The sequence below is a fragment of the Rana temporaria genome, chromosome 2 (genome assembly GCF_905171775.1).
Source record: "Rana temporaria chromosome 2, aRanTem1.1, whole genome shotgun sequence".
Taxonomy (NCBI): domain Eukaryota; kingdom Metazoa; phylum Chordata; class Amphibia; order Anura; family Ranidae; genus Rana; species Rana temporaria.
Window position 1 is genome coordinate 462,538,840 of NC_053490.1, and position 22,303 is coordinate 462,561,142.

The window sequence follows — 22,303 nt, forward strand, 5'->3', positions numbered from 1 at the left end:
GTTCTAACTGTGTGGGGGATGGGCTTGCTGGGACAACACGGAGTGCTGTTCCTGATTACTAGGAACAGCAGATCTCTGTGTTGTCCCCTGGCAGAGCAGGGATCCACCTTTCTACCTCTTTACCGCGATCGTGGGTGGCCAGCGGACATAGAGTCTGCGGGATTGCTCACGCCCATAATACCATATGCACGGACCTTTGAGCAGCCCAGCCACCTTCCTTTCAGCAGTATATATGCGGAAGGTGGTTGGCCAGTGGTTAAAGTCCATTACCCTGACCCTTTCCAAAAAAACACACTTGTTCAAAAAGGCACAGATGTGAACTAGTGGTAGTGCGTTTCTGCAAATTGCACAAAAAAAAAACGCACAGGTGTGAACCAAGAATAAGTAAACAGTCTATTCTCCTATAGTAAATTAAGTGCTATGCCAGCCCTTCTCAACCTGTTTACCCCAAAGGAACCCTTAAATAAATTTTTCAGGTGTCAGGGAACCCTGACAAAATTAGTCCATTAGAAAAATGCCCCCAACAATGGCGGTTAGAATGCCACCTTTGTCAGCTAAATAGATCATTGGTGTCATGCTGCAGGCTTTTCCAAGTGGCGATTAACCTGGAAATATGTGGGCGCATCAAATGGAAGGGCAATCGGCCACAGCACAAGGAACCCCTTTCATCCTCTGGAGGAACCCTCGTTGAGAATAGGAATTAGAAAAAGTCAACTGGCAAATTCTATTTTAGCCACAAATGTGGTAGATGAGAGAAGTTAGGCCATGTGCAATTGAAAACAATAAATATCCATAAATGCTAGTTATCAATGATTTTGATCTCTGCTTGGCAGCACTGTCAGCAAAATGCCCCTGGTTCACAGAACAGCAGTGAGCACCACCAAGGTAAGGCACAACTCGGCATCAAAAGTATCTAAACATACAAAAATGAAAAATGTATCTTCATACTTCTTAAAAAATAATGCTTTGGAGTGTGGTTGGCTTGGTCAAACGTTGTGATAGTCTTGATATTTGCGGTACAAGCAATAGTGCTGGGTGATGAATACAAAGTCAAAGATAATAGAGAAGAGTCCCAAGCCAAATTTTGTGGGGTCACCGAATATTAATGTCCATTCATCTGTTGAAAGAAAATAAAAATATTTGTAATTCCAAATCAATTCATAATTAGTACAAAATGTTGCTTTAAAAAGAGGACATATGTGATCTCAGTCCACTATTGCTGTTCATTATTGATATCACAGCAAAGACAGTAGAATTTGTTTCCCAACGTACTAAATTGTAATGCTGCCCTTCATTTTACAATACAAGGTTTCCAGGAATAATGCAATGTATTGTAATAGGCCAGTCCAAACTACATCAACATTTATCTTGGGGTAACAACAGACTGCATGTGATCAGCACAGAGCCAATTAGCACTGTCCAGACTGAGGGTCAGGGGTCCTGCAGCCTCATAGGACAGTCAGAGCAGAATAAAAACTCCTCCTACAAGTTTTAGCAGACACCGATAGAAGTCACAAGACTGATATATACTTCTGATAAGAAAAAGGGATCTAGCAGTTTTTATTTTCTAAAATAATTGCATTTCCATGTTGTGTACTGTGGGAGACCAGATATAGTGAATGCAGGGCCCTGGGTTTAGTAACACTTTAACCCTCTGATGTGGCTCACGACCTCCTGCTGTGGGATTGTGGGTTGCTGACCCACCATCCCAGAGCAAGAGTGTTGTGAATGAAGCCGGCGGTAGAGGAAGCAAGTGGCTGCAGAGCAGAGCTGCATAAGCCAATGCTTCCTGTAAAGCGTCAACTCCTGTCACAGGTGGAGTGATAAATGCTCTCTGCCTGGGACAGCAACAGCTGACAATACCTGAATAGAATACTGTTATTAAAGGTAAGTTTATTACTAAAATTACAGTGTATATATGGGCATATCTGTTCTGCAGTGGGTATTGGCCTGATTTTAAACGTATCCGCAGGTGCAGTGCAGAACACCTGCAGGTGACCTGCACTGAGCCATAGACTTATGTTATAACCTGGGGGTTTAGTGCACTTCAGAAAGTGCACCACCCCTGCAGGACATAATAAAAGTCTATGACAAAGTGCAGCTAAGCCACAGGTGCATTGCGCTGCACCCTCCGTGTGGGTAAACCACAGCGCGTCAGTGTGAAAGCAGCCTTAGGCTGCTTTTGACATGATTGGTCCGACCCAATCAGACCCTCCGTTCACCTCTATTGAACCACAGAATTTACACCTACCTCCAATCCGATCTGCTAAATAAAAAACACACACAGACAGAGGGGTCCGTCCCCTTCTATCTGGGCAGATCAGAGGGCTCATAGAGTAAAGCGGCTGTGTCGGTGTCAGCTCTGCATATGCGGAGTGGACTTGGACCTGTCATCTGCCTACTGCGCTCATTGTGGCCCTTGACTGGTTACCAAGTAGCTTGAGTGGCCCTCACTCTTTAAAAGGTTGGGCACCCGTGCTTTAACTGAACAAGCTGAAGCTAGAAGCCGATTGGTTGCCATGCACAGCTGCTCCCGATCTGTCTGCTCCAGTTTTAGTCAATTCCCCCAAATGTATGTGTTGTTTGCCATAGTGAGAATTATTTTGAGCTTTGTTGCTGTTATTTTCAGCAGATATGGCAAATAATTGTCATAGGTTAGTGGCCTGAGCCTTATATGAACTGTAACAGTCAGTGATACCTAAGCATTGGTTAGGGCTCAGGGAGTGCAAGTGGATCAAAACGTCAAACCCAAGCATTGATTGGAGCTCAAGGAAAACATTTTATGATCAATTATGGCAAAAAAATAAAATCATTTCTTGTATGTGCAGAGAAGTCACCACTGCACTGTTATCTATAAGGTAAGCACAGACAATTACCAGATATGTCTGTACCTCGGCACTGTACAAACCCCGACCAGAAGCTGGTGTGATGCTGCAAACATTTCTTACACTACACTATGAAGAGAAGAGCCAGATATTGATTGGATGAATCACTCTGTGTGATCCCACCATCATCCACTACTGATCTCGACATGTCCTGTCCCCATCTCAACGCAATTAAGGCCATCCGTTGAACAATGCACAACAATCAGTGAAAATAAAATGCACAGCAGAGTCAGCTGACATGATAGATGTACTGATGTACGATGTCGCAGACTGCAGAGCGGTGCCCAGTTTTAGGCCTTTGCTCAGAACGGACAATAGCAGTATACAATATATAGTAGTACACACCGTTATTATAAGACTGCAAGAACATTTGGAGAATGCTGAAGCTGCCACCAGTGAGATCAAGCAGCACGTTTCCAATGCTCCATCCTGCTGTACTTTTCCGGCGGAAATTCATGTATGCCTGAGAAACAAAACAGAGTTTAACATCTGAAGCCCCATTTTTAAAAAGACATAAGTTATTATGTACTTAATCACATGAATTTATCTATACAATCTGCATATTTAATTTCTTTAAAGTGTTACTAAACCCACAACAGTAAAATCAGTCTGTATATGCATTAAAGAATGCTGGTTATACTCACTGTGGAACCTAAGGGGTTAATCCCCTGCATTGTGTAAAAAAGGCAGTTCGATCCTGTCATCTCTGTCTCCTCTTCTTCCACTGACTCCAGAATATGTCCGCATAAGACTGGAGTCAGGCTGCACATGCTCAATTTGGTGTGTGTTTCTAGAAAGTTTTATTCTTTTCATGGCAGAGTGCATGTAATCAGCACTGTTCAGACAGAAGAACAGGAGTCCTGCATTATGAGGGGACCGCTCAGTGCAGTATGAAAACTCCTCCTACAAACTTTAACCAGATACTCATAGAAGTCACAAGACTTCTATATACTGCTGATGAGAAAAGGTATTTAGCGGTTTATATTTACTAAAATAATTGCATTCCCATATTCTGTGCATCGTGAAAGACTAGATATAGTGAATGCAAAGTCCTGGGTTTAGTAACACTTAAAGTGGAGGTTCACCCGCAAAAAAAATTTTAAGATTAGATTGATGCTCATTTTGTCTAGGGGAATCGGCTAGTTTTTTTAAAAACGAAGCAGTACTTACCGTTTTAGAGAGCGATCTTCTCCGCCGCTTCCGGGTATGGTCTTCGGATCTGGGCGTTCCTTCTTAATTGACAGGCTTCCGACGGTCGCATCTATCGCGTCACGATTTTCCGAAAGTAGCCGAACGTCGGTGCGCAGGTGCCATATAGAGCCGCACCGACGTTCGGCTTCTTTCGGCTACTCGTGACGCGATAAATGCGACCGTCGGAAGACTGTCAATCAAGAAGGAACGCCCAGACCCGAAGACCATACCCGGAAGCGGTGGAGAAGATCGCTCTCTAAAACGGTAAGTACTGCTGCGTTTTTAAAAAAACTAGTCGATTCCCCTAGACAAAATGAGCATCAATCTAATCTTAAAAATTGTTTTGCGGGTGAACTGCCGCTTTAAATTTGGATAAAAATGGAGAAAATCCTTCTGTCACAGTTTATTCCTATCTAGGAGAGAATTCACTTTACTTCCTGTCACTGTGACAAAAGGATAGGAACTGAGGGGGGCCGTGGTCACTGAGACAGGAAGACACAGACAGTAATAATAACCTAATAGAGCAGGGTTCCATTGAACCCTAAAGTTCCTTTAGAGCAGTGGTTCTCAACCTTTCTAGTGCCGTGACCCCTTGATGAAATTTCCCAAGTTGTGGGGACCCCCAACAGTAAAATTATTTACAAAGTGTATAGCACCCAAGCATGTATCTAGCACTGTATCTAGCACTGACACGGAATAACCACTTTTGAGGAACCAACTGGGACGTTCATATATAAATGATATGTCTTGTTCCATATTATTTTTTTTCTTGCATAGCCACGTCATGTTGGACTTAAAGCGGAGTTCCGCCATTTTTTTTTTTAAGTCCAACATGACGTGGCTATGCAAGAAAAAAAATTATATGGAACAAGACATATCATTTATATATGAACGTCCCAGTTGGTTCCTCAAAAGTGGTTATTCCGTGTCAGTGCTAGATATTCAAAGTGTATAGCACCCAAACATGTATCTAGCACTGACACGGAAGAACCACTTTTGAGGAACCAACTGGGACATTTATATATAAATGATATGTATTGTACCACAATTATATTTTTCACAGTCATGTCAGACTTATTTAATCAAAATCGATGTATTAATTACACTGCTGTGACAAACAGTACAAAAATGCCTGAATTACCGGTATTTAGTGCCTGGCTTGCCAAAGTACCTCAGGTTACCTCAGGTGTTCCGTCAGCATCAGCAACCCGTCTATTATATTAACCGGAAGTGACGCCGCCGCCATCTTGGTACCCTCGTCCGCAGCAAGGCTACAGTTAGAAGTCGGCAAGCGGACATCTTTTTACACCCACCAAAGTCTTGTATTTTACATGTATTTTTACCAGTAAACTGAGCTTATATACTATATAAAGCTTATATAGTATATAAGCTCAGTTTACTGGTAAAAAAACGTGTAAACTGCAAGACTTTGGTGGGTGTAAAAAGATGTCCGCTTGCTGACTTCTTTTTTTTCAACTTCAAAACCAAGTTTATTGAGATGTTACATATAAAAGGCACATACATGTTAGGCATTTGATTAACATTAAGCGATGCCTGATACATATCTGCAGATATACAATTAACAGTGTAGGTTCATACCCCGTTTCACATCCGTCCCTTTACACAAGGGTTCACCCTTATTACGCGTAGGAGAAGATACCCCATACGTTCCATAAACCCAAAGCAATCACCAGATCAACCGTACCCCCCTAATTCCATATACCCTCTTCCTTTGCCAGAGATTTACACCGTACATGTTTCCCCATCCGCCAGCCACCTGTCCCAAACATTGGAGAACTTCTGTGGGCGCCCCCTCTGAATGTAGATCATCCTCCTATAAGGAAGGGTGGTGTTCACCTCCCTTTTCCAGTCCTCCAACGTTGGGGCCCTATCCCTCATCCATGCCTTGGCCACTACCTTTCTAGCCATAAATAGCGATTCACATATGAAGATGTTCTGGTACTTATCTATGTCCACGTCTGGGACCAGTCCTAACAGACATAACTTCGGGTCCATCCCCACCGGTGATCCCATATTGTCGTGTAGGAACTTTGTTACCTGCAACCAGTAGGCCTGTATGTCTGGGCACTGCCACAGTAAGTGGCAGAATGAGGCCTCCGCAGCTGCACACATGGGGCAGGCAGTGCTCCGTGTGGGTTGGAATTTTGCTAATCTCTTGGGCGTCAGGTAAGCACGATGAACTATATATAGCTGAGTTAGCCTGTCCGATAGTTTGGGGGACGACGTCTTTACTCCCTCCAATATCTCACCCCAGTCAGTGTCATCTATCTGTCCCAGGTCCTGTTCCCATTTCGTCTTTGCTGTCTGTGACACCTTGCCTACCTTTTCCAATCGGATTGTGTAGTATAAATTAGATGTGAGTTTTGTTGATTCGGCCCCAAAGATAACATCCAGCACCCGCGGCCTATTCAAATCCACCGCCACCTGTTCCATTTGTGTTCTAAGTGCATGCCGAAGCTGCAGGTACCGAAAGATGAATTGGGGTGGAAGAGAGAATTCCTCCCGTAGGTGTGTAAAGGACTTAGGGCCTGACTCAGTGAGGACCTGGGATAGGAAAAGTATTCCATATGCCGCCCATATCCCCGGGTCCGGAACTGTTCCCAGCTCTGGCAGACTTCCGTTTCTCCACAGTGGTGTGTGCGAGTGCACGTGTGTTCTGTCCATTCTTTTAAGGGCTATATCCCAGATTTTTTGTTGATATAACAGCATGTCGGCCCCAAAGTGCGCCGTCCTACACCCTCCATGTCCCGTCCTGAAAATAGCCTGTACCGGGGTATGGAGAGGGCTACCTGGTCTGTTACATACTAACGATCTATGCCTCTGTGCTTCTGAAGTATTAAAATGGTAAACGTGGGATAATTGCGACGCAATATAGTAATCTTGCAGATCTGGAAGGGAGCATCCTCCCTCCAATATAGGATTTTTAAGTATATGCCACGCCAACTTGTGTCGACTTGACCCCCACACAAATGAGTTTAGGAGCGCTTCCATCTGTTTAAACACTTTCAGAGGTATGTATAATGGGGCGTGCCAGACCATATATAGTATTTTGGGTAATAAAATCATTTTCACTAAATTTATTCTGCCCATTACTCCCAGGGGTAGTCTAGCCTGTGCCTGTGTTCGCGCTTTAATAATGACAAATAGGGGTTCTACATTCAGGGGGACATAATCCTTGAGGTTCCTGGTTACATTCACCCCAAGATATTTAATCTCCGCCACCCTCTGTAAAGGTAGTTCCCGGGATGACGCCTGAGGGGGAAACTGATCTAGCGGAAGGATTCGGGACTTGTCCCAGTTAATCTTTAACCCTGAATACGTACCCGCCTCTTCTATGATACGTAGAGCTGCCCTTAGTGATGGTCCCTGATCTGCCAGATAGAGGACAGTGTCATCTGCATATAATCCTATCTTTTCCCATGTATCCCCCTTTCTGAGGCCTATCACATCTGGACTTGTCCTAATTGCCATGGCCAGCGGTTCTGCCGCCAGAGCATACAATAATGGTGACAGGGGGCATCCCTGTCTCGTGCCCCGTTCCAATGCGATCTGTTCTGACAGCCACCCGTTGACAAAAATTCTGGCCCTGGGTGTCTGGTATAGAAGCTGTACCCATTTAATAAATTTCGGGCCAAATCTGTAACACCGTAGGCACTCCCACAGATACAGCCACTCGACAGAGTCGAAGGCCTTGGCCGTATCCAAGGATACCACAACCCTGGTCCCTACATTGTCATGTTGTGCCTGTATATTCATGAACAGTCTCCTGATGTTCATGGCCGTATTTTTGCCCGGCATAAACCCGGTCTGATCCGGGTGTATCAGAGAGAGAATCACCACATTCAATCTAGAGGCCAAAATTTTAGCCAATATCTTGATGTCGACTGGCAATAAAGATATGGGTCTATACGCTTCGGGATATCTGTGATCCTTACCAGGTTTGGGAAGGACTATGATCTGAGCCTCCTGCATAGACATAGGGAGGATACCTGAGTCAAAAATGGAATGATAGACATCCCGCAACTTAGGTACCAGTGTTTCGGAATAAGTGGCATAGAACTCCAGTGGCAGGCCATCCAACCCCGGGGCCTTGGATTTGGCTAGTTGTGATATTGCGTTCGCAACATCTTGGGCGGTGATAGGGGCTTCAAGCTGCTGCACCTGCTCTGCCTTCAACTGTGGGAATTGCAATGCATGAAGATATGCCTGTATTTCTCTCGGCGTGCGTCGACTCTGGGAGGTATATAGGTCTCTGTAAAATCTCATAAACCTGTCCGCCACCTGCGGGGGGTCCGTGACCAACGAGCCGTCCGGCTCAGCCAGGGACACCACCACCGGTGGTCTGTCTTCCAGATGGGCCAGATATGCCAGCATCTTCCCTGCCTTTTCCCCATGCTCATATACCCGTGTTTTACAGAAAAAGATGCGCTGTTTGGCTTTCTCCATGTGTAGCTGCGTTACTACTCTGGCTTGTACCTTTACCTTTTCCAAATTCTCCGGGGTGGGTAGTGTATTAAATGATTCTTCTAATTTCCGCAACGCTTCCTCTGATTCATGTACTATTACCTGTGAGGAAAGCTTCAGTCTTTTAATCTTAGTGTCTAGTAACCTACTCGCGTGTGTTTTAAAGGCATCCCACTGGTGGTTAAGTGTCAAAGGGTCTTAGTTTTCTGGGAAAAAGAACTTTAACTCCCGTTCTATGCTGTCGTGATCTTGCAGGGCTTTCAACCAAAATGGATTCAATCTCCATACCCTTCCAGGGGCCTCCCTCAGCAAAGACATCTGCATCCAACATGGCGAATGGTCTGATAAAGCTCTAGGAGCAAACCCCACCCCCTCCACCCTGGGCACAAGGGGCGTTGATATCAGGATGTAATCTATACGGGACATTGTGGCATGGCTGGTGGAATGGCACATGTATGCCCTAGTCTCTGGGTTTTTATGCCTCCATATGTCTGTCAAGGCGAATTCCTTCACCAGGCGGCCCAGTCTAGTCATTCTGGGCCCCCCTGGATCCCCGCCCATCTGTGCTGGTCTGTCCATGACTGGATCCATGGTCATGTTAAAGTCCCCCATCCACACAGCCGGAACCGTCGGGTATTTGGCCATAAATGCCAAGCCCATCGTGACGACCTCCGAGCTGTACGGGGGGGGGACATAGCACGCAATTAGCAGCATAGGGACCCCTCCCACACGGGCATTTACAAAAACATATTTCCCCTGCTGATCCGATTCCAGGGACAGTAACTCAAATGGGGTGGCCTTTGTCACTAGTAACGTCACCCCCCTGGAGAAGCTGGTATGCGTGCTATGATACGCCCATCCGATCCAGGGGCGTTTTAGTGCTGCCTGCAGATGACCTGTGACGTGTGTCTCAGTCAATGCCATTATATTAGCTTTTTGTGCTTTTAAATAGGCCAGAGCTGCAGTGCGCTTAATTTTATTTCTCATCCCCCTGACATTCCACGTCATAAATTTAATTGATGCCATGACGACACCTGGTATAGTACTGTCGGATCAGCAGGGTAGCATATAAATACATCAGGTACATTATTGCAGTAACACACGGGTTTCCCCTTCTCTTCATAGCAACACGTATATTTCCCCTTACTTCTCTAAACCATTGTACACATCTCAAAAACCTTTTAGGGTCACAACGGTGGCCCCACCAACACACCTCCCCCCTCCCAGCCCATCACCTCCCCAACCTGGTGTGAGCATTTGATCCCCCAACCTTGTATCTAACACAAAATAACGACTAATCAGTTCTTCCAGCGGATAGTCCCGACTGGAGGCACACATCTTGAAATCTATTAAAGACTTTACATTATACAACCAATGTGAAGTGTGGGGGCGATTGTTCACTGAGCAACACATGGATTCGGAGCTGGACACAGTTAACATCCCCATGATGGTGAAACAAAGGGTGATGGGGCCCATGCTCTCCAACCAGAAAAGCAAAAATCAAAAAGGGAAAAAACCCCAAAATTTAGGGCCTTGCTCCTCCCGCCCGACAGTGTATTGCATTGTGTACCCTCCCCGCCACTTCTAGAATGACCTCTCCGGATCCATTGTTCGTCCGCAGATATACTGTAAAAACATGGGTTATGTGTATAAATATTGTGAGGGATTAGCTCGTGGGGATCACCTTTTCTGAAATCACAGTCTGTAAGCAGGCACTTTCTTTTAAGTCTGGCGGATGCCAGATTTTATTTATAAACGGTTTGCAGATTAAAATAAACAAAACAGTAAATTAAATCCTTGGGGGCGTGGCCTGGACGGGCATGTGAACAGTCGCAGTTCACGGAGCTCCCGCTACTGATCCTGCTACGATCCTGTTACCGGCAACAACTGACGCCAACGAGCGGACCAAAAGCGACAGCGCACTTCACGGACCTCAGCGGGGGGTGTCTGATTGAGCGGCGGGGATCCGAATGACCCGCAAACCCGAGAAAGGAGCCGCGGTCGGCTCGGCCATGGAGATCCAAGATGGCGCCGGGGCCTCTCAGCAGCAGCGTGCAGTGCGCGGGCCTGAAAGACAAGCAGAGGCTGGAGGTAAGGCGCCCAAAACGGCCAAACACCAGGGGAAAGAACCCCCCAAGGACATGTTATATTACACCCAAAGGCTGCAGGGCCCTACCAGCTCCCCGACGCATACACAGCCGACGTGGGCGCAGAGAGTGCAGGGCCTCAATGGAGAATCTGCTATGGATGACACGCTGCCGCTTGAGAGCTCCACAGACACTATGCAGGACATATTTGGGGAATTACAGGATGATGCCCCACAACCCACACTTAGTGAGATCCTCCGGGCGGTGCAGAAGTGCACAACTTCAGTTACAGCCTCTGTGGACGGCCTGAAGGCACAGTTTGGGGAGCTTACTGAGACAGTATCTCTCATGCGCCATGACCTCCAGAAAATTAGGGAGAGAACCACGGCTGTGGAGGGACGCATCAGCGAGGTAGAGGACGCGCTCCCACCCCTCACCAGAGATGCTAGGACAGCACTGCAGCAGTCCGCACAGGCCGCCGCAAAAACAGACGACATTGAGAACCGCCTAAGGAGGAACAATGTCCGCATAGTGGGCCTCCCCGAGAAGGTGGAAGGTAGGGACCCCACTACGTTCATTGAGACATGGCTCCAGGAGACTTTTGGCAAGGAGGCATTTTCCACGCTGTACGCGGTAGAGAGGGCGCACCGAACGCCTCCCAGACCCCTTCCCCCTGGCGGCCCCCCCAGATCCGTCCTAGCCAGGCTCCTAAATTATAGGGACAAAGAAACCATCCTGCGGCTGGCCAGAGAGAGGGGATCGGTGCACTACAATGGGGCCAGGGTGTCGTTCTACCCCGACTTCTCAGCTGAGGTGCAACGCAAGAGGGCCAAGTTTGTAGATGTTAAAAAGCGCCTGCAGAGGATCCAAGTTAACTACGCCATGCTGTTCCCGGCCAAGCTGAGGGTTACGGTGAGGGGCCAAGCCACGTTTTTCGAATCTGCCGCGGAGGCCGCACAGTGGCTAGACCACAACGAACAGGACTTGAGGAGACGCCGCGAGGAGGACAGGGGGGACTGAGGCCCTAGGGACACCCACACATAGCCGCTGAGTTCGCCGCAGACCAGTTTTGTTGTTACCTGCAAGCCGGAACTTTACCTGATTCCACTTTTGATAGCGTTACCTAAGAGCTTCGGAAGCTGAATTGCACCCCCTCTGGACTCCATGCTACAGGGGGGGGCCTACACGTATGAGCTATTTGGTACCAGCGACGAACCCCGGCCGGGGGAGTCTTCCCTAGTTTTTTGGTGCCCTGTTGGCACACAGGGACTGCTGGATCCACGCAACAGGATATCGACCTCTGCCCCGGACGGGGCCGAGAGGCGGACACGTATGTTTAATTGTTTTTTCTCCTTTTTATTATTGGTTATTTTTGATACTCTGCTCACAGACTTATGCCACATGATGCAAGATTACTTGATGGACCAGACCCGGCCCCGGCTGGGGCTTGGTTTTTCGGAAAAGGCCTCGAGGCCTTATACCCTGAACGATAACTATTTTCAGACTCAACTATGGCCACCACCCCGATAGTGACTTGGAATGTGCGCGGGGTACATGATCCACTGAAACGGTCTATGATACGGGCGGGCCTGAAGAAATTTCTCCCTGCTATTGTGGGGTTGCAGGAAACTCACCTTACCAAGGACACGGTTGGGTATCTGGGATTTTCCTGGGTGGGCAAGGCATACCACTCCACTCACACCTCATATTCAAGGGGGGTGAGTGTGTTGGTACACGGATCCTTGGCCTACCAGGAAATAGACGCACAGGTTGACCCGCTTGGTAGATATGTCTTTCTATATTGCAAAGTATTTATGGTAACGATGGTTATTGCTTTTGTATATATTCCCCCCCCTTTCTCGAAAGAGGTGTTACAGCTTCTGCTGTCATATCTGGGTGATAAGTCGGATGTTCCCGTGATGATTATGGGGGACTTCAATGCATGTATGGATCCGAGGGAGGATAGGCACCCACCGGTTAGGATGCCCCAGGGGAGTAGGGGGACAGCCCTGAGCAGATTGATGGGGGAGGTAGGGTGGCTAGATATTTGGAGAGCTAGATACCCTGTGACCAAACAGTTCTCGTGCTTCTCCAAAACGCACGGCTCACTGTCCCGCATCGATCTATGTGTCGGGTCCCCGCAGGTACTTCATATGATCCCTAGGGTGGAATATTTTCCACGGGGGGTCTCTGATCACTCCCCACTTGTGGCCCACCTGGTCACGCGTCAGGTGTCCTCTTTGCCCAGGGCCCCGTGGAAACTAAACGCCTTCTGGCTAAAGTTGTTCACCTCCCATGACCATATTACCCGCAGAATAGAACAATACTTCCGAGACAACTGGGAGGGGACGGAGAGGGCCCTGGGCTGGGATGCCTTTAAAGCATGCCTGCGGGGGACGTTCATTGAGGAGATTGCGTCCATAAAACACAGCTCCTCTGCTCTTATGGAGCAGGTGGAGGACCAGGTGAGACGGTTAGAATTGACCTATGTTGTTGACCCCTCGGAATCCGCGAGGGAGGGGTGGATGTCGGCCCAGGACGCCCTGGACCGGCTGAGATCCTCCACCGCGGAGAAAAAGCGATTCTTTACCCAGCAGGCCTACTATGAGGAAGGGGAAAAAACAGGCCGCTTGTTGGCCAGAATAGCGAGGTCACAGCAGGCGTCCCCGGCCATAGGAGCAATTCGGGATACAAGGGGTAGGCTGGTGAATGAACCTGAATCAATCTTGACCGAGTTAGCGGCTTTTTACTCGTCACTGTACAGTTCAAGGGATGACTTCACGGACGAGGAGTTGCAGCGCTACATGGATGCGATAGCTCTCCCGGCCCTGAAAGAGGGGGCAAGGGCCGAGCTAGAGAAGCCGTTGACTGTGGAGGAGCTGGGGGAGGCGGTGGCCTCGTTCCCCACGTGCAAGGCCCCGGGAGATGACGGCCTACCCATGGAGGTATATACCCAGTATGGGGGGGTGGTGCTGCCTAGGTTGCTCGAGGTGTTTAACGCCTCGCTCGACTCGGGGGCCCTGCCTCCGTCCATGACAAGGGCGAATATTATCTTATTACTGAAGGCGGGCAAGGATCCTTTGGATCCCGGATCGTATAGACCCATTTCTTTGCTACAGAGCGACGTCAAAATACTTGCAAAAGTCCTGGCCATGCGCGTGAACAAAATTATTCTGTCCATCATACACCCAGACCAGGCAGGATTCATGCCATGCAAATCCACGGCGACGAATCTCCGGCGGCTGTACCTGAACATGCAGACCCCCTCGGAGGCCGTCGGCAGTAGGGCACTGTTGTCGCTAGATGCCAATAAGGCCTTCGACAGTGTCGGCTGGCGGTATCTATGGGCGGTACTGAACAAATTTGGCTTCGGCCCTGGGTTCCAGGGATGGGTCCGGCTTCTGTATGCTACACCTCAGGCGGCCATACGTATGGCGGATAGGATGTCCCATGCCTTTGCTCTGGGCAGGGGGACTAGGCAGGGCTGTCCCCTGTCCCCCCTGCTCTTTGCTCTGGCCATCGAGCCCCTTGCGGTCCTGGTGAGGAGCTGCGAGGCGATTCGGGGGTTCAGGTATGGAGACATGCAGGAGAAAATCATGTTATACGCAGATGACATGCTCCTCTTTTTGGAGGATACGGAGGGATCTCTGCAGCGGACCATGGCCATTGTTACTGACTTTGGCCGCTTTTCGGGGCTTACCATTAATTGGACCAAGTCAGCACTGATGTTTCTGGATGGGGCACCCGCGCAGGGGGGTGGCCCAGCGTGCTCAGTACCCGTAGTGTCATCCTTTAAATATCTGGGGGTCTGGATATCCCCCACGATTACTGACTTCTGTAAATTAAATATCTACCCCCTGTTATCCAAATTTAGAGACAAAATTCAAGTATGGAACAAACTAAAAATGTCCCTGGCGGGCAAAACTAATCTCATCAAAATGATACTAATGCCCCAGTTGCTGTATTTCTTGCACAATGCTCCTATGGTGATCACCCTGAAGGTATTCAGAGTGGTCAACTCTCTCTTTAGGCAGCTGTTGTGGGGCACCAAAACCCCTAGGATCAAACTTGAGCAGTTGCAGCGTCCGAAGGAGGGGGGTGGGCTGGCACTGCCGAATCCCTGGATATATTACTTAGCGGCCCAACTCCAACATTTGATAGGAACCACGGGGGTGCAACCCGAAGCCTCGGCGGCTCTACTTATGCTGCGGGGATCGGGGGCAGCCTTGATACCAGAGGGGCTGGAGGCGTGTAAATTTCAAAAACCCAATAGGAAAATGCCCACATATGCGCTTGTCCAGAAGATATGGAACAAGGCTAGACAGCTCCAGGGAGTAACCGGGTTCACAGAGTTCAGTCCCATTTGGGGGAATGACACCTATGGGGAGCTGGCCAAGCTCGAGCAGGGTAGCAGGTGGAGCTCCTGTGGGGTCACGCACCTCAAACATATCTTTAGAGGGGGGGCCCTACTTCCCTTCAGTGAACTACAAAGTAGATTTAACCTGTCACACAATATGCACTTTTATTACATACAGCTACAGCATGCAGTGAGAGCGCAGGGGACAGCAGTTGAGTGGGTTCAGTCCCCCACTCCGGTTTTCCGAATGGTGTTTCAAGCGCAGGATACCAAAGGCATGATTTCGCAATGCTATAATATGCTCCTGTCGTCATTGTTAGAGGGGCACCCTATGAAGGTGGCAGAGCAATGGGAGGCAGACTTGGGGCCGATTGAGGGGGAGGTATGGGAGGAGGCCCTGCTGGCGGTGAACGCGTGCTCGCTGAATGTGTCGCAAAGGGTGTCTCAGCTCTACATCCTACTCAGGGTACATTACACTCCTGTCAAACTCTTTAGAATGGGCTGTGCCCCAGACCCACTGTGTGGTCGATGTAGGGCAACCCAGGGAGACTTGGTGCACTTGCTATGGCGGTGTCCAAAGCTCCACAGGTACTGGTCGGAGGTTCTGACGACCCTGAACTCGGTATTTCAGACTAGTGTCCCATTAGACCCACTTTGCTGCCTCTTGGGCGTGCTGGAAGGGGCGATAGCGGAGGAAACCACTAGAGTGGCGTTTGCCAGGGCTCTATTCCAGGCGAGAAAGCTTATCCTTATACATTGGAAGTCAAGGGAGCCCCCGTCTGTTAAGGTATGGGTACAACATGTGGGCAAGACTTTACTGATGGAGAAATACATCTACCAGCACAGGGGCAATGCAGGTAAATTTTTCAGACTGTGGGACCCATGGCTTGCAACGCCAGGGCTGAGCCCCGTTGAACTAGTTCAAGAGCGGTTACTTGGGGGGATGTAGAGACGGGGAATGATTCGCGGAACCCCGGGCCTGTGTACATGTGCGGATATATGAAGGGGGGAGAATGGGGAGAGAGGGTGGGGGTGGAGTGGAAGGGTTGGTGCCCAGATGGGTCTGTTGTCAAAATGATCGCGCATAAGTGACCTTACAAAGTGCATCTGATGGTTGAACTGTATTCCTGAAGACATACTCTTTTGCAATTGGAAATGTACAATGTCATCTGTACTATGTTTATTTGGCATGTGAGCAATAAAAACCTTTTTGATCAAAAAAAAAAAAATTAAATCCTTGCCGTCCGGCGCTAAACTAAACAAACAGGATCTCCTCTCTATACAGTGTGGGGCTAGTCCCTGACACCCACAAAACATGCAGTAAAGCAAACCTTTTCAATCCAGCACTCAGCGCTCCCCTCACTCAGGTCCCTTCCTGAGTTTCAAGCCAGAGCCCTGTTGTGCTCTCTTCCTGGACATTTAAAGTCCAGCTGATTGTGGACTCCAGTGGACCCAAACATCCGGACCGGAATCCTAGCCAGGCCCAGAGGCTGTAAAACCCGGAATGGATTCCGGTTCAGTCTCTCATAATGGAACGTATGCGAGGTGAAATGTACCTATGATCATGTATCGCACCTCGCATACTGTCACAATATGTTCGTAGAAAAACAGGCCCCCCATCCGGGGAAATTTTTTTAGCATTTGCCAACAACGTCTTGCACATCTTCTTCCGTCCCCCCCTCTTTCTTTTATAAGGTACTATATGCATCTGAGTCTTCCCCATCCGTGTCCCACAGCCCGCAGTGAATGTCAGCAGGAGTTGAATAAACGGCACAAGGCCCATCGGCTCACAAGTCAGGGGCTGGGGCACACATGAGGCATATGTATGAAAGGTGGGGGGGGGGGGGGAACTCCATAGAGAGACCGAGGGGTCTGGAACAGTCAAAACTGAGGCAAAAAACGAAATAAAAAGAAAAATAAACCTTGAAATTCTCCTCGCTTAGGCTCTATCCATTCGGGCCCCACATAGGGGAACTAAAAGCCCCAGCAAGCTCCAGGAAACAGTACTCACGATTCACCGTAGCAGGCTTCATGCCTGCCTCCCCTTGCGGTCCAGCCACGCTGCAGCTGCTGCAGGAGTATCGAAGAACTGCGCCCTTCCATCTTCCTCCACTCTGAGTCTTGCGGGGAACAGCATGGCGTACTTAAGGTGTAGTACTCTCAGGCGACGCTTCACATCCTGGTATTGCGCTCGTTTTTTCTGCACCTCAGTGGAAAAGTCCGGGAACACCGCCACATGTCCGTTACCCATCTTCATATTCCCCTTTTCTCTTGACAGACGCATGATTTTGTCCCTGTCCCTGAAATTCAGGAACTTGACGATAAACGTACGGGGGGGTGCTCCTTCAGGTGGGGGCTTTGCTGGTATGCGGTGCGCCCTTTCCACCGCAAACATCACTGAGAATGCATCTCTCCCATATTCACCTATGAGGAGGTTCTCCAGAAATTCCGCAGGCTCCCTGCCCTCCGCTCTCTCAGGGATGCCTATGAACCGCAAGTTACAGCGGCGCAGTCTGTTCTCCATTTCATCTTGATGATCATGGAGCCGCCACATCTGTTGCTGCATGTCCTCTGTGGCCTCTTGCAGAGGTATCAGAACATCCTCTGCCGCGCTGATTCGGGCCTCCGTTTCAGTGACTCGTTCCCGGACCGTGGATAGGTCTTGTCTCATGAGGGAGATGTCTATCTTCACCTCATCAATCTTTGTAGTGAGAGTGCTTTGCAGCGCAGCTATGGCCTCTAACACTTTCGACGTGTCCTCCGCATGGCGCCCTTCTCCCGAGGGGCCGTCGGCGCCATCTTTGGCCTGTTCCTCCTCACCTCCATGTCTGTACTTGGCCAGCTTATCCGCCGCTGTGGACGGCTTTTTCGGCGGGGACATCCTCCGTTCCGGTCCCGGAGACGTCTGACAGCGTTGTGGGCTCTTTAGAACCCCGACGGTTATTGCAGGCTGTGAAGCAGTAGAATCGGCGAGAGGAGCTCCGGCGCCCTGCTTCCTACTCCATTGCCAGTCAGGCCACGCCCCCCCGCTTGCTGACTTCTAACTGTAGCTTTGCTGCTGGCGAGGGTACCAAGATGGCGGCGGCGTCACTTCCGGTTAACTCCGCTTGCTGACTTCTAACTGCAGCCTTACTGCGGACTTGAGTACCATGATGGCGGAGACGGAACGTCACTTCCGCACGGTTCTCCTCTCCCAGAAGTGACGTCTTGCTGGCCGAGACGGACAGACTCAGGCGTAAACAGTAATTTCGGGTCCGTCTCGGCCAGCGTTACAGTTTGGACTAGCATTCACGACCCCCGGCAAATTGCCAAACGACCCCCGGGTTGAGAACCGCTGCTTTAGAGGTTGCTAGGGGTTCCTATAGCAATGAGCTATTCCAGCCTCTCAGATAAGTTCCCACTGACACTATTGGTCTTTTTAGCCATCTATAATGGGGTAATTCTTCCCAGTGACCACAAGTGTAAGAAGAATTTTACCCACTGACCATCACACTAAATGTATCAAGATACAGGAATTTTTAGGTTCCCTGAAACTGGAAAGTTATTTCAAAGGTTCCTCTGTGTTGAAAGGGTCAAGAAAGGCTGTGATCACGTTTCTAACCCTTCCTATTTATACTGCAGTGTGTTTTATTCAGTCTTTGTGCTCATGGTTGAGATTCTCCATTATTTGCTGCCCATGACAGACCACAAAAACCTGACAGGGGTTCAAGCCTTTCCTTACTATTAAAACGTTTCCTGGACTCGGCCTTTAAATTTAAACTAGACACACAATTATTGTTTCGCTTGTAACACTCCTTACAAAACATCAGATATGTTGGATGCTACCGATAAGGAGTCACATGTAAATATTAAATACATTGAGACTCATCTTTTTGTAAAATGCCAATATTCAAACTACAAAAAAAATAAAATCCAAGTGTTCTGAGTGCAGAGTATTACTTTAAAAACAAAGACACAAATTGTACTATATCCCGGGGGTCTTCCATGTGTTAACACAAAGGACTCCTTGATCCTCAAAATCTCTGCAAACAGCAGCGAGATCCCTTTCACATTGTTACTTGAGGAACCTGACCTGAAAAATACAATATTTTATGGCTGCGCGCAGTATCAATTTCAACTTGCAGCATCACCTGCTGGTGAAGTCTGGAACTGTGGATTTTTTTTTCTTAAACCAAATATAATAATATTACTGTAGCAAGTTAAACTGCAAAAGAAATCTGTAACTTTAAATCCTTTGTCCTGAGCAAACTCAGGAAGGCCTGTGCCGGGACAAGGTAATCTAGAGCCCAGGGCGAGCATGCCAAGCCAGTTCTGGAAAAGCATTCTTTGGACGGATGAAGTTAAGAATAATCTGTACCAGAATGACAGGAAGAAAAAAAAAAAGTGTGGAGAAGGCTTGGAACAGCTCATGATCCAAAGCACATGTTATCTGTAAAACATGGTGGAGGCAGTGTGATGGCATGGGCATGCATGGCTTCCAGTGGCATTGGTGTTTATTGATGTGACAGATGACAGAAGCTGCCAGATGAATTCTGCAGTGTTTAGAGATGTCTGTCAGCCCAGATTCAGCCAAATCCAGCAAAGTTGATTGGAAGGCGCTTCACAGTACAGATGGACAATGATCTAAAACACACTTCAAAAGCACCCCATGAGCTTTTGAAGGCAAAGAAGTGGAATATTCTGCAATGGCCGAGTCAATTATCTGATCCCAACTCAATTGAGCATGCATTTCACTTGCTGAAGGCAAAACTAAAGGCAGAAAGACCCACAAACATAAGACAGCTGCAGTTAGAGCCTGGCACAGCATCAACCCAGAAAACCCAGTCTTTGGTAATGTCCTTGGGTTCCAGACTTCAGGCAGTCATTGCCAGTAAATGATTCCCAACAAAATATTAAAAATCAACATTTTATTTATGATTATATTCATTTGTCCAACTACATTTGAGCCCTAGAAAATGGGGGACTGCGTATAAGAACGTTTGTAGTTCCTAAAATTTACTGGATATTTATATTCAACCCCTTGAATTAAAGCTGAAAGTCTGCACTTCAAATTTATTTTGATTGTTTTGTTTTAATCTTATTCTGGTGGCATAGAGCCATAAGTATGAAAATTGGGCCTGTGTCCAAATATATATGGACCAAACTGTATGTATGAGCATTGTGTCAGCAAAAACCCCCCCCCAAATTGAGCTCTAATCTGCATGCTTACCCACCCCCACCCCCACCCCCAAGCATAAAACCCACAAATACAAAATCGGCCCCCTGCTGAAATCTCCCCTCCCAGCTCAAATCTTCTCAACACAAATGCTCCTCCCCAAAAAGTCACCCCTCCTAGCAAAAATCCTCTACCCCTCAAATCTCCCTTCCGAGTACACATCCTCTCCCCTCACTCCAAATCTCCCTCCTAAATTCCCCCTCCTAGCACAAACCCCCACCCCCAAAAAAATGTCCCCTCCTAGCACAAATTCTCCTCCCCTTTCACCATATCACCTCTTCTAGCACCCCCCCCCCCAATCACCACTCCTAGCAATTCCTACCACCTGGGCCCCCCCAAATTTCCCCTCCCAACACAACTCGACTTCCCCTCAATCTCTTCCCAGAGCCCCCCACCTCACATGAAACCAGTGCTCAAGGCAGCTGTCCCTCCTGCCAACCCCATGTTCCGGCCCTGAGGACAGCGATACCTCAGGGTTACCAAGTAGAAAAGATCCAAGTCAAGTTAATGGATCTAGGATGTAAACATACACAAATAAGCTCCAAATCATGGGGGGAAAAGAGTCCAGTAAAACTTTAATAGTTCACAACTCAACCCTAAAAAACATCTAATGTGTTTTGGGGGCAACAACCCCTTTATCAGGGCTTGGTACAAGGAAATGAAGAAGGCTCGAAAGGACTCGCTAATTAAAACTAGAGATCTGTAATGGGAATCTGTATTCAGTGTGATTCTCTTTTAAAAAAACTAGACATACACTGTGGTCAGTGGAAAGTCTCTTGTTTATGCAGAGGCCAGAGGCCAATAGAAGCCATCATGAACTGCCTCATGTATAACTATCAAACAAAATCAAAGAAAATTCCCAGCTCAACTCACCAGCCAGCCTGCTACCAACCAAATTTCCCAGTCTAACAATTTGCATTAAAAACAGGGGTTTAGTTTGCACACATTTGCAAATAAATGCGTAAGCTGCAGAGCTACTCCACGGCACTGACAGGTCAGTCAAGTTTCCCCACCCCAATCTTGCTCATCCATGTCTTTATGGACCTTGCTTTGTGCGTGTAAAGGCAGGCATCCCAATTTTTTTGACAATATAGCGTATAACGTGGATGGAGAAATCTGTTAGAACAAAATCTATATGTGTTGGGCCTGTTAGATCCTCTACAAACTTTTGCGGGACCAATGAAATGGCACAGGACATTTCACGATTTCTGCAAAACTTTGTTCCTTCCTGCTAACCTCCACCTGTGTCTTGGGTGGATACCACCTCTTCACATTGGGAGAAACTATACTGACTAAGATTTCTGCCCACAGGATTGAGGAACAGTTCACAAACTAACCAGTCAACAACAGTATGTATGGGCAAATGTAATCACACACTGCTTTACCAGCACCCCCCCCAGGATTCAGTGTTATGTGAAAAGATTAACATCCATCGCTTGAGACAGGTTACCTGTGGGAAGTATTTCATCAGAGTAATGGCCAGTTTTATGTAGGAGAAGCAGAACAGGAACTGAAGCCAAGTGATTTTCCCCGCCACCGACACAAACAGCATGGAGAACGCAAAGAGCCAGGCAACGACCAGTAGACCAATGGAAACTTTGGAAACCTTTTGTTCTCCCCTCTGAAGAAGAAAATCAAATACATTAAGATATGCAGATATGCAGAAGCACTTGAGAAGTTACCTTTTTGTATGCGGAATCAAGGATGAGTTACAAAGGTGATATGCAATATACAGTATTATTACAAAATATGTGTGATGTGCTATAACAGCCAGCCTAATGAAAAAGCAATATGAATAACCCCTTCATGACCAGGGCATTTTTTGTTCTTAAGCACTGTGCTACGTTAACTGGCAATTGCGCGATCATGCAAAACTGTACTTAGTATTTAAAATTGAGTTTCTTCATACATTTAAGCCAACATATATTCTGTTACAAAATCCCAATAAGTGTATATTATTTTATACACACACGCTATAATATATATATATATATTATATATATATATATATTATATATACAGTGAGGAAAATAAGTATTTGAACACCCTGCTATTTTGCAAGTTCTCCCACTTGGAAATCATG

The 22,303-nt window shown here is 47.7% G+C and overlaps 1 protein-coding gene across 3 annotated transcripts in view; it reads right to left on the bottom strand.

Annotated features, from left to right (window-relative positions):
- The window catches only part of CTNS (cystinosin, lysosomal cystine transporter), a 56,284-nt gene continuing 33,981 nt past the window's right edge, over window positions 1-22,303 (bottom strand). For all 3 annotated transcript variants that reach the window (XM_040338639.1, XM_040338636.1, XM_040338637.1), the window contains exons 9-11: window positions 21,671-21,841; window positions 3,231-3,348; window positions 1-1,117 (exon numbers count right to left, since the gene is read on the bottom strand). In XM_040338639.1, coding sequence (XP_040194573.1) covers window positions 987-1,117; window positions 3,231-3,348; window positions 21,671-21,841 — 420 coding nt within the window. In that variant the 3' untranslated portion in view covers window positions 1-986. The remainder of the gene's footprint in view (window positions 1,118-3,230; window positions 3,349-21,670; window positions 21,842-22,303) is intronic.